This window comes from Plectropomus leopardus, chromosome 12 (assembly GCF_026936395.1).
Source record: "Plectropomus leopardus strain MGB_pleo_1.0 chromosome 12, ASM2693639v1, whole genome shotgun sequence".
Lineage (NCBI taxonomy): Eukaryota > Metazoa > Chordata > Actinopteri > Perciformes > Serranidae > Plectropomus > Plectropomus leopardus.
The window spans coordinates 14,550,634-14,570,610 of record NC_142187.1 but is presented as its reverse complement, the minus strand read 5'-3'; the positions used below and the strand labels follow the sequence as shown (position 1 = coordinate 14,570,610).

The following is a 19,977-nucleotide window of genomic DNA, read 5'->3' as shown; positions in this document are numbered from 1 at the left end:
ATAAAGAACTAATTCAAGTCCTAAATCATAACCAACAGTATCCACTACTGAGAATTGGCTTTTTTCCTTTTCTTTTTTTTCCTTTCAAAAACACAGAAACACACAGAGGCCCTGCAGCTTTAAAGATACCAAATTGCAACATTTATTTTTTCTTTATACATTTATGTTTAAACAAACAGCATTATGCTTAAAAAATTACAATCAATGTTTTATACTGACTTGTCGCACAAATGCATCATAAAACAAAAACAAAAAAACAGGAATGCACACAAGAGTATTAAAATTCAATATTTAAAGAACGACATCCCCTCGCGAACCCTCGTGTTTAGATGACAATTCAAAAGTGTGTCTATCTACCTTCTCCTGAGCGGAGCCCAACCACATCAATGAGCCAAGGGGGCCAAGATGAAGACTCCGCTCTAGTTGGCTTGAACGCACACATAAAGCCCAATACTTCAGATAAAAGTTCCAAACCACCACAAGTTGACCAACAAAGAGATATGCCTTTTTTTTATATATGTAAATACACACACACACACATATATAAAGTCTCTGCTGTGTAAAATATTTCAGTCCTGAGGGTTGAAAAGGCAACATAGTTCTCAGCTCAGTGCGGTCCCCTTGTCCTCCATTCACTGCGTTCTCCGTTTTTTTAGAAACCTCACAAGGATGTTCCTTTAGTGAGAGCAGCCCTTAAACTGCCGTGCTTTTGGTCCCGATGTGTGGTCGTGCAAACTCCACAAAGTCATCAATAAGGACAGGCCATGCTCCTATTGAATCGACAAAAAGAGCTAATTAAATGAGTTGACTTCACCATGGGTAAAGACGAGAATATGGACTGGTAACTGGACTGAACTAATATAATAATGGTGTGAAATAATACTTGGTCTGTGTGAAGCAGGGTACAGGCACTTGCAGGTCCAGTGTGTAGGATTTAGGGGGATATATTGGCAAAAATGGAACATAAGTGTTTCTTATTTTGTTTATAATCTCCTGAAAATAAGTACTGTTGTGTTTCGTTACCTTAGAATGAGCCTTTTATATTTACATGGAAAACAGGCCCTTACTCATTGAAACTGTTATGTTTCACCGCCATGTTTCTACTGTAGCCCTGAATGGACAAACTAAACACTGGCTCAAGACCGGGACACTTGTGTTTCCATGTTTTTGTGTAAGCCATCATAGTTAGAGGCTCCTCTGCGATGAGCGCTGGAATAATTTTTTTCTTTTTTTTGGTGAAACACCTTCATTCAGTGTTTTGTTTTGTTTTCTACCAATTTTTTTTTTGGAAAGGAAGAGACATCTACAGCAAATTTGGCTCAAACTTGTATTGCCACATTACGGTTGTGTGCCTCTACAACACAATCAAGTTGCGCTTACAGTTTATATTCATGTCTGTGAAAACATGGACGCTTCATACACCTCTTCCCCCCGGCAGCATAGATGAGCTATACAATCAGCTCTGTTTCACCAGATAAGTGTCACCAATTCACTGAGTGACCAAATGTCTCCCCTCCTGTACCTGAGATATGATGCTGAATAATGACCAGCAAAGTGTTTTTGTTCAATATTAAGTCAAAGTAAAGTTGACCTTTGACCTTTCAAATATAAATTGTTATCACTTCATCATTTTATCCTATTAGATATTTGCCTTAAATGTTTTCATAAATAGCATATGAATTCTTGAGCTATGGCCAAAAACATGTCACGTGAGGTCACAGTCACCTTGACCTTTGACCACCAATATCTTATCATCAGTGAGTCCAAGTGGATGTTTGTGCTAAATTTTTAGGAAACTACCCCCAATGTGTTCTTGAGTTATTGTGTTAACAAGAATGAGACAGATGAGGTCAGAATGACCTTGACCTTTAACCACCAAAATATTATCACTTCATTGTTGAGTCCTATTTCTTACCATTCATGGTTGAATGTGGGGATGTAAAGGGCAAGATATGAGGCGGAATCACGTGCAGACAATTCCAAGTTGTTTTGAGAGTTATAAAATAAGGTTGCGAACTTGCAGACGTTCACATGGTCTTATAAATCAGACTATTTTTTGCCACACGTCAATGTTTGCTTTTGTCCGTATGTACACTTTTAGCATGAATCCTACACACTGTTTTATAAATGAGAGCCCCGGTCTGTAGAAACCTCCTAAAAAATGATCCCTAAAGGAGTCCTTAGCAGCAGTTCATGTTTGAAACATGCAAGAATTTTCACCTGAATGCAATCTTCACCACTACATGCCACTAAATCCTACACACTGCTCCTTTAATCAAACAAACGAAAGAAGACACAATAACAGGCCATAGTGCATGTACAGAGTAATAAATGGGTGTCAGTACAAACCTTCCTCATCATAATTCGACATGTCATCTGTGATCATTGTGCTGAAGTCTAGTAAGAGGTTCCAAGTGTCCTTAGGAATTGATCTTTTGTGGTGCTCCTGCAAAACATATAGGAAAAGTTGACGCAAGTCAAGAAGAAGTCATAACAGGTCCCTGTTTAGAGTAGTTTTGAGTGTGATTATCAACGTACGACTAAAAATTGGTTCCACAAGTCAAGGAACTTGAATCTTCCAGCCAGTACTAAATTCCAATATGCAATTGCCATTTCTAAATCTGTAAGAAAACCAGAAATAGATCAATATACATTCAGCAAACACAGAAATTAACAGTTGATCTGTTGAGCCTTAAAGATTCTTACCCAAACCTTTCTGTCCAGGATTCTTTGCAAAATTAAATGTAAACTGGTAAAAGTCCTTAAATTTCCCTTGGTCCTTTAACTCTTGCTCCATCTTTGGCAGCTGAGCCTTGAGCTTGTCTATGCTGTCGCAACTGGAGAAACACAATGTAGATTTTTATGTGTTGCTGGACAAAGATCTTTTTTTTTTTTTTTTACAGTCATCTTTCTTGTAAAACTAGGCAACATGTAAAATCCATTTGTATGTATAATGGTAACTTTGACAAATATTTAATAAATGGCTTACACCTTCCAAACAAAGCCTTCAGTCTCTATATATAAAATAAGCATTTTTTGCTGCACACTTTAAACATAACAGTGTAAGTAACAAAGTGTGATGATACATAAAATCCATATTACAGAGACCTGAGGAGGAGTTTCAGGATTATTTGTACATCTGAAAAATATATCCTCACCCTTGTTCTGTCATGCCATCCATGAATTCCTGTTTTGAAAATTCACATTGTGTTGCTGCTCTGAACTTCCAGGCTATGAGGAGGACACTTATACTGGTTGGGTCCAGAGCCAGGTCGTCACAGAACTGCTGGATCCCATCAATTCCAATCTTGTTGTCATCATGAGGATCTAAGCATGGGAGTTTAAATAGTGATATGATTAATTTGTAATTCACACAGAGTTAATTTTAATCAATAACATTCTGTATTTTCAGTGATGTAGTGCAATACAGTATATTTCTATACTGTAAATAAAAATCTGTAATGAGCGTTTTACTTGTAAACATCACACAGGCTTTCCATACCTCTATATCTGTTGTACAGCTGGTCAAGCTTCTTCTTGTCTAAGGCCCCCTTTATATTTGACACATAGAGTTCTGGGTTTTGGAAAAACTTGTCAGTGGCAACATCTAGTTTCCAGTCATTCTGGGACAGACAGGTCAGTGCAGTCTTCTCATTGGATTGTGTGAAAATCATGAACTGGCGAACTTTATCCTTCTGTGAGGACTTCAGCTTGTTCTGCACAACAACACACAAAACAAATGATGCAATAACACACGAATAGACCTACGTAAAGAACAGCAATAGAAAAATCAAACACATTGCTTGTGTATTGCAATATATATAATATTTGCTAGTTGAGAAAGGAGGAGGACTTTTACTATCCAACATTTCACAAAATAACCACGGAGGGTACGATAGCTGTGAGCAACACATACACTGAACCATGGTTTAACACATTTAAATAACTACAATGAGAGATTTAGCAATATGCTATCGTGACAGCAGACACCGACTTGCAATGAGTTGACTGTCTGGCTAGATAGCTAATATCTTTATATTTATATAGCACTGGACAAGCAAGGTGGTCATCAAAACCCGTCGACAACAATACATAGCTTACGCGGCAGTAGTGTGCATCGTTAGCTAATTTTGTTTGTCAGTTGGCTTAAAGGCTAGCAAGCATAGCTAGATAACTAGGCGAGCTAACTGGCTAGTTAGCTAATGCTAACGCCGAAAGCTACGTTTGTTTTCATAATTCAAAGGGAATATAAGTTCATTAGCGCCGCTTCTTGACTATATAACTCATCCAGACGAACTAGCTTTTGTTTGCGAGCACTGTTTTCACTTGTAACACAGCAGCAGGGTAAAAACAATCATTTCTTACCATGTTTGTCTCTGCCCGACTCCTTTTCCTCCCATCCAGCTGGCTAATGCCTGTCAAGTTTTGACGACGCACGCAAAACGTTCTTCCGGTTGAAGCAAAAATAAAAGTTCAAACGAAGTCGCTCCTTGAGCTAAAACGTTAAACTATCCCATTTTACATTAATCGCTTTCCACATTATGTATATTTATCGTAAAGTATAAGAAAAATACTTGATAAAAATTTGACAGTTCTGGGACTACTTTGGATATCTTAACGAGTTTGCTTTTTATTTTGGAGTAACGTACCGGAAGTGACTCTGGAATTCATGAGCATAAGCTCCTTCCTCCATGTCCGACTTATCAGACGTCGATCTGGATGTTTAGAACTGCTCTGAAAAGACTTCTGAACAAATGGAAATCGTACAGATACAGGTTTGTACCCTGGGTTGTACTGAACCTGTCTAGAAATGAGAAAACTCTGCGGCAGGTGCAGGAGCGCTCCAAAGACAAGCTGGTCCCAGATGAAGAGGTTTCACAGAGCCTGCTGCAGCTCTTCAGAGCCCTGCTCAGGAGTCAATGGGCTCATCACGGGGAGCTACGGGCAGCTCAGACTCACTTTCTCAGACACGTAACAAGTGAAGAAGACCAGTGTGGAGGAAATCCTGTGAGCGGAGCTGATGCCATGTTACAGTCTCTGGGATTCTGCATTGACCGGAAGCCTAGCACTTTGCCCTCTGCAGGAACTGGAGTGTTTGTCACCAAAGGATTTGTACCCAAAGGAGTTACAGTGGCCATGTACCCTGGCACAATCTACCAAGCTTATGAGCCCATTCTCCTGCAGTCCATCAGAAACCCTTTTGTCTTCAGGTGTATTGATGGTGTCCTGATAGATGGAAATGACAAAGGCATCTCCAAAATGGTGTTCAAGTCCTGCAGTGGCAGGGACAGGATGGGGCCTTACATGATGAGTGATATCAGCTGGCTGACAGGCAGTCCACAAAATCCACTTGCTGTTGGTCAGTATGTAAACAACTGCTCTAATGACTCGCCTGCTAATGTGTGCTACCAGGAGTATGACGTGCCTCACAAGTTTCCCATCGAGCTCCGCCAGTATCTGCCTAATGTCAACTACAGTCATGACACACAGAGGCCTCTACGCTGTGTTGTCCTTGTATCACTCAGAGACATCACAGCTGGAGAGGAACTCTTCTCCAACTACTACACCATTGTGCATTAGAGTCAAGCTGCTCTCCACTGTTCTGCTTTGGTGTCAGAACTGAATAAAACATAATATTTTCAAATTCAGATGATATTATCATTGTCTGTCTTCCTAGAGGAAAATCATTTTTCAAAAACATCTGTTTGTACACTCAGAATTGCACAGGAATAAAGGCAAAACATGTTTTGCATGGGTTACTGTGATAGGAAAGAAATAAAACTAATTGTATTTGACAGTGTTGAACAGGGCTCTTACACATTTTCATTACACAACTTTTCCATGACTTTTCAAGGACCTGGGATAATTTGCTTTCCTTGCACAATTTGCCTGGCTTTTTTTTTTTAATATATCAGATTCAGTTTATATTCAAACATAATTTCAGCTAGCTAACATACATAAAGGGAGAGTTGGTACACAGAGAAAATTAGGTCAATAAAGCATCACGGCACCAGAAAATAAACTTGCCATTATGTTACATTATGAGTAAGACTATTACAAAGAGTACTGTAATAATTTCTTTAATCACAAGCAAATTCCATGACACTTCCAATACTTTCAATTAATTTTTTTACTAATTTCATGGTCCTTTCAGGCCTGGAAGATGTGATTGGGAACTTCTATGACTTTTCCAGGTTTTCCATGACTGGGAACTCTGGTTGAAGAATACTGTGGGAATATGGCCTATAGAAAGATCCAGGATTAATTTGTCCAAGATTTATTTGCTCAAGATCTGCCACAGTAGTGGCAGTAGTGTGGTGGTGTGTCCAGATTTTTTTGACTATGGTGGCCACTGGATTCTGTAGAGTCAGATTAGTATTAATTTACCTGTGTCAGAATCAGAAATACATAAATAAATATAAATTTATCCCCAGGGGAAAATTGTGATTGGTTAAAGTGGCTCTGATGCCAAGCAGAAAGAATTGTAGTAGAAATAAGAAGTATAAAAATAAGAATTACATAAAATGTAAGATAAAGTCAAGATAGAAAATACAAATCAAATGTGTGCATTAGCAAAAATGTGAAATAAAAATATGTGCACATATGTAAAACATTTAACAATGTTATTGATCTATAATATGCTGAGTATTTGAAGTGTGAAAAAATATAGAATTACAAAAATATACAAATATGTGGCCTACGCTACATTACATTATACAAACTAGTAAATGTATTTACAGTATTCATTTTATGTGTCAACTATTCAAAATTTCTTTATTTACTACCATTACAGTATTTCATATATTCTTTTAAAAGGTAAATAAGCCTCTCAAATTGGTTTATGGTTGTTCCCAGGCTATATGCAAGTGTCCTTTTGCCGTTGTTGGCATTTTTACTGGCGTTGTGGTGTCTATGTAATGCTCTGTAATTAGCCTACACCTTCAAAATGGCACTTGGCGGTGATGTTTCTATGCCTCTGTGCTGAGTTTCTGTGAAGTGCTGGGAAAAAATGATTCAGCTAACACACAAATAACATGGCTTAATAGTGACAATATTAAACACAAGTACAAAATTCAGCTCCATTATAATTCACAGGGTTCCCAGACAAAACAATAGTTTTATACTAGACATGTTTTCCCCACATATACAACAGGCTAATGTTAGCCTGTGACATTCTGCATTGCATAAATTAGCCTTAGGGCTTCTGATTTTCTGAGGGCTGACATGGAAGTTAGCATCACCCTTTTTTCCTCATCAAAAAGCCTATGGGATTTTTCTATTGGCCTTTGGATTATTGCAGAAAATAAGCTTTGTGGTATTCAGCATGATGGCAGTCTGTAGTCTATTTAGCAGTTGTCAGCAACCACCATTTTTAAGACACAACAGTACAACAGTGAGGTATTTACTGGAGTATTTTATGTTGTAGAACAAAACATGAACGTCTCTTACGCTTCTATTACTCACAGACCTTATTTCAGGCATATATCCCAAAAACCCATAAAAAAAACCCATTGACTTTAAGACGAGGGCATTGGAGGTGCTGAAATGCTGATTCATATCGGGGTTTTAGGACATGAATCCTGTGTGGTGGAACAGGTATTCAAGTCCTGTGCTTAAGTAAGAAGCAATACTGCATTGTTTAAGTATGCCAAGAAAAGCTTCTGCATTCAAAACGCTATTCATTTAAATACAAAACAAATGTATCCAAAATGGCGGGGTTATGTCATCTATTAAACACAGAAAGATTTTATGGCATATTACTTAATAATGTGCGTGGTTACTCTGCCCTACTGCCTGTCTGCCTTATCGTGGAAACTTACAGGAAGACAGATCAGTGTGACGTTGTTGTAGGGGGAGGTATCAAATCAGATTCAAGTTCAGTTTTGTAAACTATGATATTACAGGGAAATCCATGCATACAGATTTGTTCCATTAGGGATTAAGATGAACTTCATCCACATCTAGGGCCACAAACTGTAATTACTGAATGTCACCACACACAGATGGCTGGAAGTTCGAGAACATATAGGGCAATGCAAAAAAAAAGCAAGAAGACAACATAAGAAGAGTATTATACATCATGCTGGTTATTATAGTGTAACAGAGATCAGTGTGAAAATTAAGAAAACTGCAGAGAAAAAGCTGTTCAATGTCAATTTGGAGTTGCTCTAGTCTAGTACATGGTTGAAGTTTACAGTCTGCGTCAAGAAGGAAACCATGCCCAACTGTTTCCACACACTGTGCTACATAAATACCAGCAAGACAAGTTTGTCTGTTCAGTCAGGTCTAATGATGTGCAAACTCTGTGTCTGCTGCACCTCTTTCTGGACACACCTACTTATGAGAAGGATTGCATACGTGACAATATACGTTTTGCCTCCGGCATTACTCAGACAGAAAAAATGTATCAAGCGGTCCATAACTGTGATAAGCAGTTATGGTTAGTTGACTCGGTGCTGTCTAATATTACACAAAATTGCCTAAAGTAGGCCTATAGAACATAGCATCTTTGTAGCACATAGTCCCTGAGCCTCTCTAAGTGACCTGGGGAAAGTGCTAATATGTTCATATGAACTTATGTCATGAACACAGTAAACACGACCCCAAATGAACAAATCAAGTCGAGTAACGAACAGTCCCTGATGAGATGTAAGAATGATCTGCATTAAATGCTACATTTCCTCCTCTAAACTGTGGTTTCGTGGATGGTGTCATCTTCTAGTTTCAATGTTCCATTTTTCTTCATACAGTATTACATTAATTGTACTTTATGGTCTCTGTAATTCTCCTTCTTACTGCATGAATTCAACATAATGAATTCCTCTGGCAACGGCCTCACACGAACCCTCTATGTGTTGCACAACCTTGTCAGGACGAGTTTTGACCCGTCACAGACACTGTAGCAGCCCAAGCACGGCTTAATACTGCAATATCCTTCCGCTGGGAAATATAGTCTGGAACAATTTTCACATTTTATCTGTTATTGATGAGTTAATTTGTATATAGCAGAGAGTGGGTATAATTAAATGTTATCCAAACATCACGGAAGTCATCCAAGACAAAATTGTCGAGGCAACGGAGCATTTCAAATTCATCAGTGAAAATAGTCCGGCTGCATAAAGGCAGTTGGCATCGCCATCAGCGATCTTTCCATTCGCATGCTGAAGTAGGGAACGGATCATGTCTTGCGATTCTGCTGATTACAACAGGTAAAAGTCACATATTTGATCACTTTTTTAAACCAGTGTTCGGTGTTTAGTTGTACTCGAGCCTGTCGTGGTGGTGTGTCCTCCGTATGATGCCTAATTATTTATTATCTAGCGAAACTAGTTAGGCCCCAACGGCTGCGAGGCGATTCGGTTGCTAAGAGTTAGCTTTGTGACGTTAGCTAGCTGAGCTCAGCTACACTGCGCTGCGAAAATGCGCCGCTACCGATTTGGATTTGAGGTGCTTTCGCTTTTAACGTCGCGTGTAACAGCATCGGGTTGTATTCTTGAACGGACTTTTTGCTGCCGTGGTAATAGCTGTCGTTGTGTCAGTCAGAGGAACCGTTGGGACAGGCTAACGTTTCAGCCCGGCCTTGTTGTCAGAAGCCATCGTTGGTAACACAGGCCCGACTGTCCGACATATTGGCTAACGATTTTGATAGTCGGATTTACATTAGGTATAGATTGTGTGAGCCGGTCTGACACCTTTTCAAGTTACATAAGCAGCAATTTTCGGGGGGCAGGTAGCTCAGCCCCACTCGCGTAACGTGACACGTGCGCGGAGCGGAGCCCGGGCCGCTGTAATCGGATACTCTGGGTGTAACCCAGCGAGACGCTGACCACACATGTGACGTGGTTTTTACGTTTCATCTGTTTAGTTAACGGGAAAAAGGCGTGTTTTATATATTGACATGACGTGACACGTGGTGGCAAGGTGCGATTGCTGTAGTTACCTGTCTCCAGGATGTCTGTCTTCAAGACACTTGGCTCTATATTGTGATTGTAAACTAATATTTGGCCTGTTTAATCTCACACAGCTCAAAAGATAGAGACCATGGGGGGCCAGATGGGATGGAGCCTGATGGTGTCATCGAGGTAAGTGCTTAATAAAATGACCAGAGTCCAGGGTTCCCACAGTCATGGAAAACCTGGAAAAATTAAAGAACATCGCAATCATATTTTCCATACATGGAACATCATGGAATTTCTAAAAAATGATTAAGACTGGGAAAAGTTATGAATTTTGTTGTAATAGTAATCTTTTGGACCCAGTTTTTCATAAGCGCTTTGATCAAATTTTGGCTCTTCAATTAGATCAAACTTTGGCTATTGGATTGGATCAAACAATTGGTTGTTTTTTTTTTTAAAAAAAATAAAAAAACTAAGTCAAAAGATAGGATTCAAATTGGATTAGATAATCCACTGCTGGTTTTGATTTGGAATCAAACTTTCAGTATGTATTGTTCAGAAAGTTTTAGTAGGATCAGGTTACCTTTCACATAAAACAAATCAGGATCATCCTGATCTCAGGAACAAAATGCAATTAAACTTTTTTTTTTAAACTGGTCAAATGTTCATACACCTGGTTAAATTCTGCACCTGGCTTGTATAACTTTTAAAGTGAGAGTTTATAAAGTAGATAAGCCCACTGATAAAGTCTTTCAGTAAGGTTAATGTAAATAATACGAGGGAAAAATGTGTGATGGTTGACAGGGCAAAAAAGGGGACAAGAAAAATAAACGTCTTGGGTCCTGAAAGTCACTGGAAAGTTCTAAAAATTTTGTCAATGAAAATGAGCGTGGACCCTGTTGGTTTTCTTTTCTCAGCTCAATACAAATTCAGCACAGAATGCGTGTACTTATACTCACAAGCTATTCTTTTTACTTCAGAGCAACTGGAACGATATCACGGACAACTTTGATGATATGAACCTGAAGGAGACTCTTCTCAGGGGCATATATGCATATGGTTTTGAAAAGCCATCTGCCATTCAACAACGGGCGATCATACCTTGCATCAAAGGTACATAAATCATAATAAATCAATAAGTTAAATGTTGTGTTTGAGTGAAGTGATGCTTTACCATCTTTCGGGACTTACCCATTAATGGGGATAACATTTTTTCCACTGATCACTCACACCGTTAAAGTATAGAAACTTGAATGCTTATTTCTCACAATCTTAAATGAGGAAGTTGGGGAAAAAATTCTTACTGTAAGTAATATCTGTTCCCTGCCATTAGGCTATGATGTCATTGCGCAGGCCCAGTCGGGCACTGGCAAGACGGCCACGTTTGCCATCTCTATCTTGCAGCAGCTGGACATTGAGATGAAGGAGACTCAGGCTCTGGTGTTGGCTCCCACCAGAGAGCTGGCTCAGCAGGTATGCTGTTTCTGAGGTCACAGTGACCTCACCAGTATCTCAGACCTAGACCGCATATTGAGGACACTGATTCAATTACTAAGGTACCATTTTTTTCAAAACTTTTCAAAATTTTGAAATTGTGAAACACGGTTTCCCTTTCAGATTGGTGTAGTCTCTGTCCATGGCTACATCGGTCTAAAATCTGGCTTCATTGACTTTATTGTGATTTTAATATTCATATTTGTATGCTGTGGAAAACTGAGTGATGTGATGGCATACCATCTTTCGGGACTGACTCTCATAATGGAGATTTCTTTCATTTTACTGATCACTTTAAAACAGTTCTTCCACACACCGTTGAAATGTCTTGTCATGTCCTCTTTACCACATACTAATGTTTTTTTTATTTCTTGTTTCTTTGCGCTTGTCTTCTCCAATAGATCCAGAAGGTCGTTATGGCTCTGGGTGACTACATGGGGGCAAGCTGCTATGCCTGCATCGGAGGGACCAACGTCCGCACCGAAATAACAAAGCTCGCTGCTGAGCACCCTAGCATTGTGGTGGGCACACCAGGACGTGTGTACGACATGCTGAACAGGGGATTTCTGTGTAAGTGACAGTTTCAGATCAACTTCTCAAGCAATTCATTTCACAAATAAGAAGCTTGACCTTAAAGGCCACATTTCTGCACAGCTGCAAAATACATGAAGATGTTTGTCCTGGATGAAGCCGATGAGATGCTGAGTCGAGGGTTCAAAGATCAGATCTACGAGATCTTCCAGAAGCAGAGCACAAACATTCAAGTAAGTATGTCTTGGATACAACACTTGTAGTTGAAATGTTGAATATGGAACCCTTCTGCCTTAACAGAACTCTGCTATAATTGCACGATCCAGATTTTCTGTTTCATGCAATAATGCTAGCAGAGTATTGCGTGGAAGGAGATTATCAGCCACTGTACTGAAAATGAGATGTGGTCGAACCTCTTTCTTAATGTTCACTGGCCTCTGTCTCAAGGTGCAGTGCCACATTTTGGTCTGCGTTTAAATGCTTTACTTGTGAAACATCGCACCAAGGTTTGACTTGGATCTTATGGTTAAGTGTTCTGGGTCTTTTACAGGTGGTCCTGCTCTCTGCCACCATGCCAGCAGAAGTGTTGGAGGTGACTAAGAAGTTCATGCGAGACCCCATTCGCATCTTGGTGAAGAAAGAAGAGCTCACCCTTGAGGGTATCAAGCAGTTCTACATAAATGTGGAGCGAGAGGTGGGTTTACTTGTCCGTAAAATCAACCAGCCGTCTAGTCTAACATTTCACCAAGCTGCTTTTCACTGTTACGAACGTCAAGCGTCCCTTCTCACTAAAGCACCCTGCTAGAACTGCAGGAGCCAAGCCTCAGGTTTGGCTCATGTGGCCGTGTAAGCATGGGTACACCAGGGAAGGAGATTAAAGGCACAGTGTCGGAAATGAGGCTTTGGGGGGACCTCTTTCTTAATGTCCAGTGTCCTTTGTCTCAAGATCCTGTGTTACATATACTATGCTGCTTTTTATGCCTCTGCACCGGTGAAAACTGTAGCCAGAGGAATTAAGTTTTCAGGATGTCCCTATTCATGAATACGACATCTCAAGAACGCATTTTCATTTCTTGAAATTTGGTACGAATATCCCCTTGGACCGAACTATGAACTGATTAGAATTTGGTGTCAAGGTCACTGTGACCCCACAGAACAAGTTTTTGGCCACAAATCAAGAATTCTTATGCTAATTATGACAAAATTTCACACATATCTAACAGAATATAATGAAATGATTGCATATCCAAAAGGCAGACTTCACTGAGGCATCATAGCGTTCTGCATAAAAAAAACTCCTCTGGCATAACTCAACGTCACATTTAAGGAACAGAAGGGGTGACATTTTGTCAGTTACTAAATCGGTGGCACTAATCTTTGTTCTCAGACATAGATGTGAACTGTTCGAGGAACTTGACCGGTGCAGGGAGGCATACACTGGCAGCGCAGTGATTGTAGTTTGAGTGTAATAAAAGCTTGATAAACAGGCTTGCATTACGACTTGACAGATAAACTTTTGATCATGTGACAATGCATTACTCCGCCTAACTTCTTGTTTTCCATGAATGTTTCCAGGAGTGGAAGCTGGACACCCTGTGTGATCTGTATGAAACTCTTACAATCACCCAGGCTGTCATTTTCCTCAACACCAGGAGAAAAGTCGACTGGTTGACTGAGAAGATGCACACTAGAGACTTCACCGTTTCTGCTCTGGTAAGATCTGTTCCTGCGCGCTCGATGCTACATCCGTTTTGTTGGATCAATCATTGCTTAATTTGTTGAGGCTTATCAGTATTGGCACTGCACATTTTTCTAATTAAAGTAATTCTCAATTCGCAGCACGGTGACATGGACCAGAAGGAGCGGGATGTCATTATGAGAGAGTTTAGGTCTGGCTCAAGCAGAGTGTTGATCACTACTGATCTTCTGGTAAGTATGAAGGTGTAACATTATTAGCAGTATGTAAGAAATGTCAGATAATCAAAACTCAAACCCCCAAATGTTTAACATCCTGCGGCAGTCCTAAAAAATGACCAAGCAAGTTAAAACTTTTGGGAGATTAGGGCTCGTTCTCCACAATGGGTTTTTCTACTATAGAAATCTGTTACTTATATACGAGCGACATTAACTTGTGCACAAAGTCTTAGCCATCTGTCTTCGACTTAAATATAATTTGAAAAGCCTTTTTCTTCGTTCAGGCTCGTGGGATTGACGTTCAGCAGGTTTCCCTGGTCATTAACTATGACCTTCCTACAAACCGAGAGAACTACATTCATAGGTAAGTCACACTACATATCACACCAGTGGTGTTTTTTAAAAATATTTTTACATATCAAGAAGGGGACTAACAATTATGGTAGTATAATTAAACACCAACTAAAAACACATTTCAAAAGGGGGGACATTACAGGGGGACATCTGGAAGAAGCTAACTGCAAAAAATACATACTGAACAATTGGCAAGGTGCATCCTAAGCTATGTCAGGCCACGATAGACAAAAGGCGTTTTTGTTGTTTGTTTCCCCCAAATTATTTTTCAGATGCTTCAGGGCTTTAGTATTGAATGTCATTGACTAGTTTTTGCACGTCAGTCTTATGCTTGACTCATGCGGCCCATCTTTCCTCTCCAGAATCGGTCGTGGTGGCCGTTTTGGCAGAAAAGGAGTTGCGATCAACTTTGTCACTGAGGACGACAAGAGGATTCTTCGGGATATCGAGACGTTTTACAATACTACCGTGGAGGAGATGCCTATGAATGTGGCCGACCTGATTTGAGCCCTGAGGTTATTTTTTTAAACGCAGTGATAGCGATCGTCCACTTGCATTGTGCTTATATTATTCGAGGGGGAAAAAAAACTTCTCAATGCTAAACCTTGGATCTGAATTTTGGTATGTGTTTAAAAGCGAGGTGACTTCTATGGTGGTCCCTCTTGGACAGTTGTAGATTCTAACCTCGACAGACGGCTGGTTGGATCTACAAAGCCATGGGTTCTGTAAACTTAAAGATTCTTATCAGGTATTTCTTTCCATGTTCAATTAAGATGTGTGTATTTGATGTTCTCCACCATTTAGTAACTTACTTGTGGACTAAAAGGTATAAGTGCTGTATAAAGTCTGCAAATTATGTTATGCTAACATATGTGCGAAGTATTGTGGGACTGCTTAATAGAGGCATTTGTCATGTTTTACTGTAGATTCACTTGCTTTTTATTATCTTTTGTGAATGTGTTAATTTAAATGTACCTTTTTTTTTAATCCCACTTGCTCTATCAGAGTTCCTCACTGGTTGGCCATATTTTGCTGACATGGTTTTACCCTTACCAGAGTATATTGCTATTTACCCCCTTGACTACTTTTCATATTTCCTCCTCCCTAGAATTGTATGAATGTCTTAATAAACTGAAATTGCTGTAAGTAAATTTGGGTTGTCTATTATGGAATATTAGTATGCATTTAATTTGAGAAGTTGTATTTAAACACTAGAGGGAACCTGTTAAGTTAAAGATAGGGATACAGCACCACCTACTGGCAAGCAGCAGTGCTGGCATAAGAAAAGGCAATGAGCAATTGCAAAAGAAAAAAGACTTATAAACTGTGGGGACATAATTACAGATTATCCAAATAAAGGAAAACAATCCAGATAACTGAATTTATATATTTAAAATTATGTCAACTATTTGACATAACTTTAACATTTTGGTGGGGGGTTGGTATTTTTTGCACTTCCATGTCATTTTCTTATCTATTTATTTATTTTACTTATTTTCAGGTAATTTTCTTGAAACTCTTTCCTAATTTCTTTCTAAATTCTGGGTCTATTTCTCCATTAATTGCTCCTTGCCTTTTACCCATGGTTTTGGAAAAAAAAATAAACCAATTTGCTAAGGTTTCCAAAGGGTTTAAGAAAAGCGCTTTTAACGTGCAACCTAAGTGTGTCATGTTCATGAGTCAACACCAGTGTTGGTTACTAACTAGTTAAATGTAATAAATGTACAAAATGAATTAAACTGTACTCAGTTACTGAGGGAAAATGTAAGATGAAAATATTTATCATAATGTTGGTGATTACAAAGGGCCTACACCCAAATATATTATTTTCAGAATAAAAAAACAAATTACATGTAGAATATAACATTCATTCTGTTGCGTTGCATCTTTTCACAGTGCAGGGGAGCCTCCTGGCACAGCCTATTTGTGGATATTTTTCAGTTTTACTGTCGCATTTTCAACATTTGTCAGAAATGTAAATCACATGAAAAACGTTACTTTACTTTGGTGAAGTAATTAAAATAGCAGGCTTCATGACCACATTTTAAAGAGGGTAACTAGTAATCCATAATCAACTACATTTCAAACTAACTTTTCCAACACCGACTTCTCGACTCTTGAGGGAGTTTCATGGGGTCTCCAGAAAAATGGGAGAAAGTTAATTATTTAAATTAGTATTTAAACAATATAAAGAGGTTCCTCACATAAAACTAGGCCGTTTATGAAGTAGAAAGACAATCATTTTGGAAATTGTATTAACTTTTGCTCAAGAGATTGAAATCCTACAGCTACCACAGTGCACTGTGCTGAGCGAGACCAATAAAGACTCCCGCTGGTGGGTGACCGAATGGGAACTTTGACACAATAGTGGCGGGCTGGTCAGAAAACAATCTGGTATTACAGTGCAATGGTAAGCTTAAACGTGTCTCGGCAGGGGTGTGGATCTAGTCTTGGCACTGGTTAGATGGACGCGTGTTTACCACAGTTTATCGACACATACTAACCACATTGTTTTGTTCCAAAACTGGTTGAAATCCCTTTAATCTCAGCTATTAAGCTGTTGAAATGTTACAAATACTCAGTAAAACTTGTTTTTAGTTAGTTGTATTGGGATGATTAAGCACACTCCCTCATCTTTACACAGAAACTATTTTTAAGAGAAAGTTCCTCATTCTGAGACATCGAGTGAAAAGCGTACTTTTCTGAGATAAACATTTTCTTTAAAGTCTTATTTAATAGGTTGTAGTAATATCTTGCCCATGGGGCTCAGCTGGTGCATTGACCAGGGCAATCTGCTATCATATGTATGTCAGCACAATTATTTTGCACCTCTTAGGAAGTGACTAAAGCTCATTGGTCTCATGACTAAAGTCAGCGACCGACTCTCCGTGATGACGGCTTTTAGTAAATTTAGAAATAACAGACCAGTTTCTATCTCCAATGGAAATTAGGCTGAATAACTCACACACTGTACATGACATTATTACATTTACTCATTTAAATGAAGAGCATTTTATCGTCTTCCTGCCAATAACACCAACCCACAGTCAGTTACACTGTGCAGCAAACAGATGTAGGCAGCTGGGTGCATTTTTAGGCCTCTCTGAATCCTTTGTGTGAATTATTCTTCTTTATGTGTTGCCTTGGAAACAGAGCAGCTGTTTGGAGAACAGCTAATCCAGGCAACAACACGTTTCAGGACGGAGAGCCGTAAATAAACATATGGACAATTCACAGTAAGTCAAGGTGAGCTGAGGGTGACATTTTTCATGACCTTATCCTAGATGACGCTGAGACATTTACTTAGTGATATTAAAAGAAAAATGATATTTGCTGAGATGAGATTTGACAAAATTCATTATTCTCAGAGAGGAAACTGCAGCAGAAACACAATACTGTAAGGAAATAACGTATTAACACATAAAGCAATCTGATGTGTGCATGAAAATCCTGGCTTATGTAACAGTGAAATGGTAATTAAGGTTTGGTATGTGACCGCAAGCTTTGTTTGTCTGAAGGTTTATGATATTTATCTGCTGAGCACTGACACAGGACCAGCTCAGTTATTACTGTTAGCAGTGTGCCAGACGCCTCTGTGGACCAGACACCCCTGAGGACGGCGATGACTTTCTGGCTGATGCCAGAGGTATTTTTGGCTCAACATATCACATGTCAGCTGGTAAAAAAAAAAAAAAAAGAGCAAAAATCCTAGTGAGCAGTATTTCAGTCCATTCCTTTGCTAACAGAGATATGTTTGTGTCCTGTATGTACACTGAAATAAAAAATAATAAAAAATAATAAATAAATGTGGACTAATTGCACACACCAGCTATGACGGCACAGGCGCCGTGTGGGGGTCAGAAGTCAACGCTGTTAACGCTTATTTTTGACACTTCTGAGAGGGCTGCACTCCATTTTTTGAGACAGTGTTATTTATTTATTTATTAAAAACAAATTTGAATGATGACTTTAAATAGTAGCAATTTATCTTGAGCTACTTAGTTAGAGCTTTAGTTAATAATATTTCTGATATCACTTTTTATTATACACATGATCAGACCTGTTGCCAGAAGAAATTGTCGGCGTTGTACGTTTCTGCAAACCAAAAAAAAGCCCACTGTCACCCTTAACTGATTGAATAACGTTACCTTGTAAGTGACGTTGGCGTCAGACAGCGACACTAAAAGCCATCTTTCGCGGCAGTACAATACGCAGCAGGTGCTTCAGTTTGTAACGCCGCCTGCAGCTACTGAAATAAAGAGCCAGTCAGTCACTATAAGGCGGGTGGTTGGGATGATGGATGGATTCCAAAAACTTTCACCTGGGAGCCCGCTGTTTGCTTCCCATGTGAATGTTGAGCCAAACCATGTATTTTTCTCAACCTAACACGCTTTTTTTTTTTTTGAAAGACATAATGCATTTCACAGGCATAAATTGACACGCCGTCCCAAAACTAGCAAAACGGACGCAGGAGGATATCTAGTGTGTCATATTTAAATGTGTAGGTCTGTGGACAAAGCAATAATATTCAGCTAGTTGGAATGAGAACGTGTTGTGAACGCACTGCATTTACAGAAAATGTAGGTAATGACTGACGACGCCATGTCATGAGGAGACTGTCTGTCTGCTCTAACAGAGTTTGGACTGTTTTTAGTAGCTCATTATACTGTTACTATAACAGCTTGCAGGTGCTGTAAAGGGTTCTTTTCAATATGTTAATATCAACCTTTGTTGTGTCTGGTACGCCTTAGCACTGTAACAGAGTTTAAGTCTACTGAGTGCTTACACAGACTGTATTTTAATCCCAACAACAGCACCATAGGGCTTACAGCCAAAGACTAGTATCGAAAATACTTTAACCACCATTCCACCAGCCGGTTGCCCTTTAAATTACAGGTATGTTTCACAAACAAATACAGAGGCCATACTTTATTAAATTCTCTTAAAACAGGCTACAGCTCTGAAAAAAGCTACTGCTAAATGCAGCCTATAAACTCCAAACACTACAAAGCAGGCGCGCACACACAAAGAGAATTAACTAACAGAAAATGTGCACACTAGATGAAGGGATACAAAAGAGCTTCTGGAAAAAGACAACCTCTCGCTGTAAAACATGTCCCATGCACACTCTGCTGCAATCACTCCTCACATTAACTGTTGCAGTTTAAGCACTAAGGATGCACAATATTATCGGCACTTCAAGTCTCTCATCTGGTTTTAGAAGTGGCTTTTTCAAAACAACAACAACCCTGAGTACGACAGCTAGTTTCAGCAGCAAATAAATGTAAAGAAATTAGGGATGTCCCAATAGGATCGGTATCGGGCCCCATTAACACATCTTTTAATAGATTGGGATTGATTATTTTGAGCATGCGCCATGCCCGATCCTTTGGGCCATCACACAAGTGTTGAAAAAGGAGAGCATGATATGCAGCAGATATTCAGGTTTTAAGTAGAAAGTAGGAGTGTTGTTCATTTTTAGTGAACTAGTTTTACCATAATGCTGTACTAAGCTGAATTGTGACCGATTTTTATTTGATGTGACTGGAAGTGCCAAAGTTAAGCTATAACTCTACTATGATTGTAAATATATTTCTAATTTACAGTAATCTGTGCTTTTATTACAATGATACATAGATAGAGAGATTTCTGAAGACACATTCAGGCTGTTTACTTTTTTATTTTGTTAATAAAAACAAAATCAAATGCTGCACCAAGTGGATTTAGGACAAGAGCCATATAAAAATGGTTTTAGTTTAATTACGTTGTGATTTTGTTTTTTCTAAAT

General features: G+C 39.1%; 3 protein-coding genes and 4 non-coding genes across 7 annotated transcripts; 6 read left to right on the top strand and 1 right to left on the bottom strand.

The window, feature by feature from the left end:
- Positions 1–118: 118 nt before the first annotated feature.
- Positions 119–4,520, bottom strand: dcun1d1 (DCN1, defective in cullin neddylation 1, domain containing 1 (S. cerevisiae)). The gene is made up of 7 exons (XM_042497784.2): positions 4,366–4,520; positions 3,503–3,716; positions 3,159–3,327; positions 2,707–2,837; positions 2,539–2,621; positions 2,350–2,446; positions 119–770 (listed from the first exon to the last, which is right to left on the bottom strand). Exons 1-7 carry the CDS (start codon positions 4,366–4,368, stop codon positions 694–696), a joined length of 774 nt encoding a protein of 257 aa, XP_042353718.1. The 5' UTR covers positions 4,369–4,520; the 3' UTR covers positions 119–693.
- A 161-nt stretch (positions 4,521–4,681) lies between these two features.
- setd9 (SET domain containing 9) lies at positions 4,682–5,648 on the top strand. Its single transcript, XM_042498347.2, has one exon. The coding sequence runs from the start codon at positions 4,720–4,722 to the stop codon at positions 5,578–5,580; it is 861 nt and encodes a 286-aa protein (XP_042354281.2). The 5' UTR covers positions 4,682–4,719; the 3' UTR covers positions 5,581–5,648.
- A 3,423-nt stretch (positions 5,649–9,071) lies between these two features.
- On the top strand, positions 9,072–15,340 carry eif4a2 (eukaryotic translation initiation factor 4A2). Its single transcript, XM_042497687.2, has 11 exons — positions 9,072–9,209; positions 10,025–10,082; positions 10,877–11,009; positions 11,230–11,369; positions 11,792–11,960; positions 12,045–12,154; positions 12,472–12,615; positions 13,497–13,634; positions 13,761–13,850; positions 14,120–14,199; positions 14,552–15,340. Exons 1-11 carry the CDS (start codon positions 9,181–9,183, stop codon positions 14,694–14,696), a joined length of 1,236 nt encoding a protein of 411 aa, XP_042353621.2. The 5' UTR covers positions 9,072–9,180; the 3' UTR covers positions 14,697–15,340.
- LOC121952047 (small nucleolar RNA SNORD2) lies at positions 11,052–11,124 on the top strand. Its single transcript, XR_006106422.1, has one exon. It is a non-coding gene; the product is annotated as a small nucleolar RNA SNORD2 (small nucleolar RNA).
- LOC121952046 (small nucleolar RNA SNORD2) lies at positions 11,612–11,685 on the top strand. Its single transcript, XR_006106421.1, has one exon. It is a non-coding gene; the product is annotated as a small nucleolar RNA SNORD2 (small nucleolar RNA).
- On the top strand, positions 12,205–12,384 carry LOC121952045 (small nucleolar RNA SNORA81). The gene has a single exon (XR_006106420.1). It is a non-coding gene; the product is annotated as a small nucleolar RNA SNORA81 (small nucleolar RNA).
- LOC121952044 (small nucleolar RNA SNORA81) lies at positions 12,701–12,883 on the top strand. Its single transcript, XR_006106419.1, has one exon. It is a non-coding gene; the product is annotated as a small nucleolar RNA SNORA81 (small nucleolar RNA).
- Positions 15,341–19,977: the final 4,637 nt, after the last annotated feature.

Excerpts from the sequence above, each read along its gene's own strand:
- dcun1d1 (XM_042497784.2), bottom strand. Across the intron at positions 3,328-3,502 it reads GCTGTACAACAGATATAGAG|ATCCTCATGATGACAACAAG; the intron begins GTATGGAAAGCC and ends TCCCATGCTTAG. Across the intron at positions 2,622-2,706 it reads TCCTGGACAGAAAGGTTTGG|ATTTAGAAATGGCAATTGCA; the intron begins GTAAGAATCTTT and ends GTTTTCTTACAG.
- setd9 (XM_042498347.2), top strand. The coding sequence starts at position 4,720 with ATGTTTAGAACTGCTCTGAAAAGACTTCTGAACAAATGGAAATCGTAC.
- eif4a2 (XM_042497687.2), top strand. The coding sequence starts at position 9,181 with ATGTCTTGCGATTCTGCTGATTACAACAG. Across the intron at positions 12,155-12,471 it reads AGCAGAGCACAAACATTCAA|GTGGTCCTGCTCTCTGCCAC; the intron begins GTAAGTATGTCT and ends GGTCTTTTACAG. Across the intron at positions 13,851-14,119 it reads TGATCACTACTGATCTTCTG|GCTCGTGGGATTGACGTTCA; the intron begins GTAAGTATGAAG and ends TTCTTCGTTCAG.